General features: G+C 48.3%; 1 protein-coding gene across 1 annotated transcript; it reads right to left on the reverse strand.

Annotated features, from left to right (window-relative positions):
* Positions 1-4,149: 4,149 nt before the first annotated feature.
* On the reverse strand, positions 4,150-9,753 carry ANKRD54 (ankyrin repeat domain 54; the record flags this gene model as incomplete). The annotated part of the gene is made up of 7 exons (XM_010072701.1): positions 4,150-4,316; positions 5,008-5,115; positions 5,988-6,112; positions 6,242-6,289; positions 6,665-6,736; positions 7,232-7,330; positions 9,706-9,753. Coding segments are annotated over 7 exons (575 nt in total), but the record flags the coding sequence as incomplete, so codon positions are not given.
* Positions 9,754-10,064: the final 311 nt, after the last annotated feature.

Raw genomic sequence — 10,064 nt, forward strand, 5'->3', positions numbered from 1 at the left:
CCAATCCTAGCCATTCTATGATTCTATGACAGGGGTGGTCAGGGCATGCAGCACTATTAGCTATAGGGAATTCTGCCTATTTGCTTTTGGGTTTAGCTGCTGGTTCCTAATCCATGGCCAGCCTTAGCAGGTTGCCAGCTGATTATTTTAATTCTTCCAACAAGCACGTCTCTTCTCTTCTCAGAGCTTTCAGAAAAGCCCATAGGAACACTATTTGCCGTATCTCCTCTATCAGCTTCATAATCAAAACTGCTGGCTCTTCCACCTAGTCACCCCATGGGCCCTGAGCTGCCCACGGCTGCTCTCCCACACTGGCCAGACACAGTGCACGAAGAAGGCACGAAGATGCTTTGCAGGGCTTCTTCAGCAGCACAGATAATTATGATGGATTTGGAAACTGCTAGGAAGGCAAAGGTGGAGGAAGTAATGGAGTTCAGCTCAATACCCTAGAGTTTAATTATTTCAGCTGCTGAAGAGTGGAACAGATTCTTGATGTTTGCACATACTGCAGTGTGCACTTTGCATTCACTTGCATGGATGAGTGGCCACTTCAGAGAAAGGCCTTTTGCTTAAGAACATCCATGCAGCTTTGTTGGGAGGGCTTTGTTCAGGGCTGCTGCTTCTGCTGTGGGTCCTCACAAGACACAGGCAGGTTTTCAGTCTTCGCTTGCTTGGATGAGGCAGATCCCCAACCTGGCAGGTTTTGGTTGTGTTTCACAGCACAGCAGTGGCTGCAGAGTCCGGGAGGTTGCTGCTGGGTTCAGTGGCTGGGGATTCAGCACATCACTGCACAGCCACGCTCTGAATGAGGAGGGGAAACAGAGCATATTTAGAGACCAGGCAGCGGTGAGGGGGAAACAGGGCCCTGGGTCCAGTCCTGGTTGCCAGAGTGTGCTGGATCCTGACACCAAGGCCCCAAGGAGGGGGATGCACCACCACTCAGGAAGGGACATAGGTGTGTTTCATGAGGCAGCACAAGAAAAATTAGGAGGTTGGACTGAGTTTAATGACAAAATAAATACTAGAGTGAAACCTGTGCTGTTGTTTTAATTCTTCATTACTGCAGCAGACTCCTCTGGGTTATATGGAAAGCTGCCACCAGCCTCACACCTATGGGCTGTGCAGGAAAGTCTGTAGCCCAGGATGCAAGTGCATGGGGGAAAGCTGCTGGCAGAGGGCAAAGACTCAAAGCCAGGAGCAGCAGAAAAAGCAAACAGTGCCAGTGAACAGCTCACGGCACAGTGTGAAGCCACACTCTCCTCCTCCCCTGGAACCTTTTCTTTCCTTTCCCTCCCCAGCACCTAACTCTCTTACGAGATATGGTTGCTGAGCATGGCAGAGCAGTCAAGGCTTTGGCATGACCAGCTGACACAAAGAAACTTAAAACTTTTATCAGTCCAGTGCTTCAGTCCTGAAGCAGGAAAGCAGAATTGACTGTGGTGATTCCTACATGATGCTTTTTTTCCCCACCTGAAAACCAGATCCCCTTTTCTCTTTCATATCTATTGTTAATGCTAAAGCGGTGGCAAAACTTCTTACAAGCCCGCTCATTTTATTTGCCTCAGCCCTGGTTCACCTCCCATGGAGGGAGCAGGGCTGCAAAAGAGGCAAGGCAAACGCTCCAGGCTGGCTGCAGTACACCCACATTTCCCCTCTGAGCACACAGTCAGGAGCAGTTATGAAAAACTCCAGCACCAGGCAAGACAAAGGCCGGAAGAGCTGCTGACAACCTCATCATGTGTGCTCAGGCTAAAAGCTTTGCTCCGAGTTACAGCTAGGTGTATTCCTGGTTTTGAGGAAAGCTTCCAAACTGCATCTAGTTAGCAGACTACATCAGCAACTAAGGTAACCACAGCAATAAAGAGCATTTCAGCTGCCCACTCTTTAGGCACCTTGATGGTCTCCTCAGCAACAAGGCTGTTGAGTGCAGAAGCGGTGACAGGCAGGCGTACGCAGACACCAAGACTAAGCTGTGAAGACAGGAAGCAAGATGAGTAAAGACTGGACACAAAGGTCACCTATTCTGCACAGAAGGACCACCCTGGAAATTCTCCGCCTTGCCCAGATGTCCCTCCCCAGCCCCTGATCCCTTTGCTATCTCTTCACAGCACAGCCATTTCATCTGGCATGGGGCAAGGCACGAGTTCAGCCACCTTCTCCCCAGCAGCTCTGTACTTATGCAGAAGTGCAGACTGGGCAAGGCTGCTTTTCCTCTTTGCAAAATATCCTTTCTTCCAGCTTGAAGCAACCCCACCGAGATTCTCTTTCCCCTATTTGTACAGTTTTACAGCAACTAACTAGATTTAAAGTTTTGATTTTTTGGCTGTGGGAGTCAAGGTCAGAAGGTGAGTCAGCAACGGTACTTTGATCTGCAAACAAACTGGTGTTTGAATTCAAGCAACTTTGTTTTGTCACTTCTAATTTCAGTACCGGGTTTGAAAGTAGCAGTTACCAAGTCGATGCTTTGCCTGGGGCCTGGAACATACATAAAAAAAGAGGAACCAGTCGCTCTGAAAAAAAGGGAGAACTTGGCTGAGGAGTCTGAAAAGGCTGACAGATTTTATTGAAGTTTAAAATACAAAAAGGTCAGATTGTCTCCTATCCCCTCAGTATCCTTCCCATCCAGCATATCATAACAAAGCCTCAGTATTCACAGTGACAGCTCCAGTCAAAACAGAAGACTGTTAGTCCCAGCCATGGCCACCAGCACCCCCCAGATGAACCCATCTAAAAGCCACAGGTGTTTCTGGTATCTCAGCTTTGAACATGGAGGTCCACTTGACCTTTTCCTGGACAGAGGCCAGATATTAGAGAACACGCTGACCTGAAGGTCTCTGAAGAATGCTCCAAAGTGTGGCTGCTACATGGTTAAGCTGAAGCCTAAGAAGGGACACTTCCAAAACAGCAGTTCTCAAGCTCTGGGATGGGTATTACTACCAGCACACCATGCCATTTAGGTGTGGTACACAGGTGGGAACTCAGATTGCTACTGGGCATGTTACTGTCATCCTGCTACTATTTGCACCCTACCAACAAAACTTTATGGATCCCAGCTCCAAAACAAAGCTATCTACATCTTCATTACTAACCACAATGGGGCAAAAGCAAGAGATTAGCAAGGCCAATTCCCCGAATCCTTCATAGCTGCATCACTTCAGGCTCCCAGCTAAGGTCCTAACTTGTTCCTCACACTGCACTTAAGGTCCTGGGGCAGCACCTCTCTATGACAAGCAAGAAACACTGTATGAGTCAGCTGCGGGTTTGGTGCTGCTGAGGCAGCCCAACAATACAGCCGAATATGCAACACCGCCTGTTGCAACTGGACCTCTTGCCCAAGACCGCCAGTAGTAAGAAATACAAAACTCAGTTATGGTGGGTTTTTTTTTTTTCTGCAAGATGTAGATGTCTGCTTAAAACTGCACTCAGATTAAGTCACCCCTCGAACCTTATTCTTGCATCAGGGCAGCCCTGACCTGCTAGTTTTCTGCCTTGGTATTTTTTTTTTTGCAAGTGTTTTACTGTAGTATTTAAGCACTAACTTGCAGCAGTGATTTAAAAACCAGTGCCAGTGAAAGCTGTTAGTCTACTGATTAAAAGCTTTGTATCCCATTTGTAACCAGACAGATGCTCTGCCCTCTAACTGCAGGCGCTGGGGAAGGTTAGGATTAAGCCTTGGTGCGTGTTTCTGAAGGCAGTATGTTTGCTCAGCTGCTAGCATGCAGAATTAACTGTGTGTTCTTCTCACAGCACAAAGCCTTCTGTTGTCCAAGGCATCTACTTTCTTCCCCATGCAACCGAGTACTGTGGAGGTGGCAAAAGGTGCCTGTTCCAAGCATTTCTGTGATGCTGGCCAGCTGCTGAGTGCGCTAGTAAGGGCTGGTGACTGCACATAGCATCAGCGACCACCTACATTGAGCTAAGTGCTTAGGAAAAGGCAAAGTATCTCTGAAAGGGATATCCTCTTCAGCACCAGCCCATCTGATAAAAAGAAGAACAGCTCTTTTTTTCCAAAAGTCTTAGCTGCAGCACTCTGTGTGTTGTCTCTGTTGTCCAAAGCCTGTTGCCTCCCCATGAGACAGCTGTGGCAGCACCCACAGGGACAGTCTGACCACCACTGGAGAGTGGATCTGGCAGGAACAGCCGCTGGCAGTTTATTCAGCGATCTGGGAAGCAAGCTTCAGCTTCCTCTGTTTCTCTCTAAAACTTCTCCTGCTGCATCAGGAAGATGATTTAGAAGCCCATTACCTCTTCTCCATCTTCTGCATCTGCAGGCTGAGTGATGTGAAGCTGGACAGGAGGTCTGTAACCTCATCCACCTGACAAGAGAACGCAGCTGGTTGTTAGGCAGGGGAATGCAGTTGTGCAGTTGCCCACAACCACCACAAAAGACACCCCCATGCAGCAGGGACCACTCTTGCACCAGGACTCCCAGTAACACCCACGCTGAGCTTATACTAAGACAGGATCACTTTGGTCCCAGTTGTGTAGGAGGGCTCCTGTCCTCACAAGCAAATCCTAATCTAAGGCAATGGGAGCTTCTCCCTATTCCTCTGGGGGTTGATGCTTGACCTCCACCTCACACGATCTAGCCGGTCCTTAAAAGAGATGCATTCTGCTGCACTACCCAAGACTCAACAGTGGTATCAGGGCTGTTTCCTCTAAGCCTGTTTCTAAGGGCTAATCTTTTGTAGAAAAAACCCAACCAAACAACAAAACCAGGTCATGCAACCCCATGTGGCTGTGCTCATCCTGGCCTTAAAATGTCTGTGCCCTTGGCCCATCTGATCCATCTTCTCTGCTGAGCTGCCAGGCACAGTGATGCTTTCTGCATTTTGAATTCCAACCCAAAGGAGTACCACGAGTCATCACATAACTTGCCCACTTTACCCAATGTGAGCAAGAACACTTCCATAACCGTGTTTTCAATGTCACCTTGCTCATGCAGTTGTGTTCTCCTGAACACAGAAGTCGTAGCACAAGTAGGTGAATCAGTTCAGCACTGCCTACCTGCTCCTTTGTGCTAGTCCTCTGTAACCTGGAGCAGAGGTCATCCAGCTGCTCTTTTTGCTCGTGCCTCCCCAGACGGTCCAGATATTCCCGCAACATCTGGATAATCTGAAACAAAATGCATAAGACGCAAACATCAGACAGTTGCACCAGGCTGTGATGTTTTTACAGAAAAAATTAAATTACAGTTAAATCGCCAAGCACAGCCTTGATGCTGTGGTACATGGCAGAATGTGACCCACAGAGAAGAACACATGCAAAGCAACCGCAGAGCACTAATGGCAGCATCAGAGCCCAGTGAGTCACCAGAGGTGTTGATCAGCCACAGACGGACTAGTTGTGATCCCTGTGCCTGGTTTAAGAACAGGGAAGAGAGAGAGGTCCAGCTGAAGGAGCACAGGGTCCAGCCCTGAAAGCACCAAGCTTTTCTTCATGGCCAGCTAGCTCCCCTCACTGTGAGGAGCAGGGACTTCCCACTCCAGCAGGACCTGCCTGTGCATTGGGGATGAAAATCCTTGTGGCTCCTAAATGGTTCCTGAAGCAAGGCCCATGCCTCGTGATTTGTGATACAGCCCTTTGAGTGCTTTCCTGTCCCATGCATCCACATATTGGAGCAGGCAGACTGCACTAGGAATGCCCTACAGAGCAGAGTCCCTGCTGGAATGCATAATGACTACAGCCCCACACTGTGGTCCCTTCTCCTCCACAAGGCATCTGTCTTACATGGTGGTTGAAGAGAAGAGAGTGCTCCATACAGCCTGAGAGTTAAGACATTAAATGCATCCTTGGCCTACCAGAGCCAAGAGAGATCCTGCAAAAATTCAGAGTAGTGGTTGGGAAAAAGGAAGGTCTCTGAAAACAGAAGGAAAAAAATCAAACTCTCCCCAGAGCAGCTAAGAGCCTACAAACAAGTATTTAAATAAAAGGTGCAGGAGCCTGCCAGGGTCTGCACCGCTTTACCAGAACACAGGACTTTTTACCTGTTTCACTTCGAGGCGTACAGCCTCCAGGCTGTGGGAGAGTCCTTCCTGCAGGATGTTTAGCTTTGATTTAGCAAGGTGCAGCGGGGTTCTGCCAGCTCGATCTAAGGCATCAACTCTGGCCCCTGCAAAATGCATGAGCAAGGACAGAAAGTGAGGTCTTGTTCTTCAAGACTTAGCGTCCCTGGGGAGCATCAACAGGGGCAGGGCAAGAAAGCGACAGGCTGTAATTGTTGCAGATTTGTAAATGTTACCTCCACGCAGCAGTGTGGTGATGACAGGAACATGGTTCGTGCAGGCAGCTGGGGAGGGAAAACACAGGACACACAACTCAGAGGTACTAGCCAAAAACAAAGAAGTTTCTGCTCAAGCATGGAGTTTGCTGCTTCTCAAAGGGTTCTGTTAAGGATAACCTCACGTGCAAGCCTGGGTACTCTCTCTGGAACAGATGTCCTGCTCCTTGGGGTTGGCACAGGGAGGGAAACGGATTTTCTCTACCTATGACCCTTAAACCTTCATGAGGAGTAAAGCTAATGAAATGCAAAGAATCCCTCCTAGGTCCTTAAAGCTGGGGACACATACTGTGCACAGGAAAGAGGAAGGTAGAAAGGAAAGAAACAGTAAGGCAGTGTTCACATCACCTCTCTGCATGCAAAGCTCATCTGTGTGGCACTTACCCAAGTGTAAGGGGGTGTTTCCAAGCCCATCTCTCTGGTTCGGGTCAGCCCCATGGTCCAGAAGCAGCTGCACTGGAAACAAGGAAACAGAGCCACATCAGTCCATTCCCTTTGCCCTGCAGGTCAGGCCCACACATGCCACAGCCCCAGGTGACCACATAAGAAGCCTTGTTTGGCAGCATTTGACCATGCCACAAGTCCACACAGCAGCCATCAGGCTGCCTTAGAAAAGCTCATCAGCTTCCTCCCAGAGACGGGGGATGGAGGCTTGTGCAGCAACGCACAGGAAACCAGCACAAAGCCAGGCAGTGTCACTGGGCTCCCTGAGAGGCAGAATTGGGACTAAAAACATCCTTCTGCACCAGTACAGCCCTAGAGCTGGGAGCTGCTGCTCCCCCTTCAGCAGGGAGACATGACAAGTCCCAGAGCTGGAGATCAGCTAGCAACTTTGCCACAAAACACACGCAAAATAGCAATCTCTGTCATGGGCTGAACCAAGCTAAAGAGCACCCTTCAAAACACCTGCCACAGAGAAGTCAGATGACAGAACTCCCCCTCCCCACTCACCGATGTGATCGTTGCCATTGCAGGAGGCAAAGTGCAGGGCTGTCCGGCCTTTGTCATCTGCGGCACAGGGGTCAGTTCCATCCTCCAAGAGTTGCTGCACTGACAGAGCCAAGGAGGAGAGGAAAGCAGGTAAGCTGAGGCACACCTCCTTAGAAAGGGGTAACGCTACCTGCTCTTCTGTGGTTAGATACACATTATGAACACATTATGACAGCTGTCAAGTCAACTGGACTTGAACCAGCTCCAGCCAGCATCCTGGCTCAGGAGAACCAGCCTAGCCAGCGTACCCTCCATCCTCTGTTACAGCCTTCACCACCTGCCACATACTGCCACAAAAGACAAGCCAACAGCTGTAATGGCTAAGGCTCCATCTAGACAAATATTCAAGCTCCGAGTACAATCAGCGGCAAATGCTTACAGAAGATATAAAAAGATGGCAATGACGCAGGGCTAACTCTCACAGCCTTTTGTTAGCTGCATCTCAGGCACTTCCCAAGCCAGAATTAGCATCCTGTGCTTACTAGCCCTCTGTGAGTTTTCTCTGTAGATTTGCGTGGTTCTTTTCTGTATCTGTGTAAACTTTTCACATTGGCATGGACCCAGGGTGAGAAGCAGTGAGAAAAGCCATCTCTTCGCATCTGTTTTCAATATGCCCCTTCCTAGATTAATCTGAAACTCCTAGTTTTTGCCATACCAACAGTGGCTACTGTTTGGGAAGCAGGCAGGTGAGTGCACCAACCTGCCTCCAGCAGTGCAAATATACCATTAGGAGACGACGTACTGAAGTGAGCTATTGAACAGCCCGAGTAGCCATACCATCATCTACTCTCACTTGTCCCCCATGCTCTTCCAACCAGATACTTCTTCAATGCCACCACTTACTGTAACCTGAACTACTTCCTTTTCTCAGATAAAAAGGAAAAACATGCTCACACAGAAGGACAGAGAAACTAGCATGACTCTACAGTATTGAGTACAGCAAAGGCAAAGAGACCAGCAAAGGCTGAAAAGATTAGGGATGTAAAAGTAGCATATACAGCAACATGTGTAAGGGCAACTGTAAGGGCTATCACTCTTTTTGATATTATCCTGATACAGTAACCAGCATGTAAAATAAAGCTCATTCACTAGCTGTCAAAAATACTGACAGATTTGCTACATTTTGAGATCTTTAATAACATATCCTGCAACAGTCAAGACTAACCGTAGAGACAAGAAACCAGATAGCTCAGACCACTGAAAGTCAACATTCGTCTTAGCTTCCAGAGATCGAACGATAGCCACATTTGAATTTCATCCTGTACACCTACTGCCTTAAGTGTGGTACAGAAATGAAAGGAACACCTCAAAAGATGGAAGTGGTGTTAACAGGGGATGTTTGATACTCCAAAAGACAGGGAGACTGACAGTGCCATTAGTGAGAAACATTAATGGGGAACACTTTACCTAGTCTTTCCCTGAAGCCAGTAGGAAATGATGTAACCTTCCCCACCCAGTGCCACCACAGCAAACAGCAAGGATTTTTACTTGTTGACGAAGGATAAATTCATCATCAGATACTTCCTCAAGTTGCAGAGTACACAAAACAACAGGACTGTAAACAGGGGAACCTGTGTATCAAATACAGGCGTAAAACTCTAAGATGGACTGAAACCAAGACTGTCATAAAGCCTGATTCTTTCATTCTTCCTCTTGACTTGGTGACTGAAGCCAAGCCTTTCTGTTCTGACAGAGCTCACATATGACCTTTATCCATCAGTTCATGAAACAAGGTGTATTGTGGAGCTGAAGGGTGAAGCACACCAGAAAAACCCTTGTTCTGATATATTCAGATTTTCTACAAGTCAAAACAGTTTCCAGTTCTGTTCACAGAATGCCCTGGTGAACAGTCAGGCCAGCAGAGCTGAGGGGACAGTACAGTTTAAGGAGGGACAATGATAAGGGGCAGATAATATACAGCAATATTGCTGCTGGATGCTTCATATCAAACCTCACCTAATCTACAGTATAGAGAAGTAAAGGGAGTCACAGACAGGCCACGAGCCTTCTCTGAAGTCACTGTGAGAGGCAGAGTCCAGCACTGGTCCTGGTTCTGATCTACTGGGTTACACTGTCTCATTATACAGGGTATGGCTTAGACAATCATAACTTTTCCACCTTAACAAAACACTCCTCTCTTGCTGCTTATAATTAGCCAAAAGTTACATACTGAAAAACATGCAATAGAGCAGTGCTGATTTAGCTTGAGACAGTTGAAAAACTAACACTATGAACCACAAACAGTGAAAAAGTGAATGCCATAAGCAGCCTCACTCTGCTCAGAGAAAGAAATAAGGCAGTTTCTGGATCTGCAGCATGTAAAGCACCATGTCTGCAAACTATCTGCACACTCCTCCTCCTCTCCTAAAATAAAGGTCCTCGACAAAACTGCCCTTCCAGGAAGAGATTCCAAGTAGGATTAGCAGAATTCTTACCTGTATCCAAATCGTTGCTATTGGCAGCTTCACGGAGCCTTTTTAGAGCTATGGAGAAAATAAAGCAATTGCTAGAAAGCAAAGAGGAAAAAGGAGGGTTTCCCTACCGAAACATCCCATCCCAGCCCTTGAGTCCTGGTGCCTGGCCCAAAACACGCTGGGGCTGCTTCAGCCCCCAGAAGGGGAAGCAGCAGCTCAAGCTCGCAAGTAAGGAGCGCTCTCCTCGTCTCTTCCGGAGGCCGGCCACGGGCCCTCCTCCTCCTGACGGGCCCTCTCCCCTGGCAGGAGCACGGCTGTCTTCCCAAGCCGCCCTCCGAGCAGATCCCACCTCTTCCCTGCGGCCCCGCACACTGGGAAGC

Source organism: Pterocles gutturalis, unplaced genomic scaffold (assembly GCF_000699245.1).
Source record: "Pterocles gutturalis isolate BGI_N339 unplaced genomic scaffold, ASM69924v1 scaffold26467, whole genome shotgun sequence".
NCBI classification, from domain to species: domain Eukaryota; kingdom Metazoa; phylum Chordata; class Aves; order Pterocliformes; family Pteroclidae; genus Pterocles; species Pterocles gutturalis.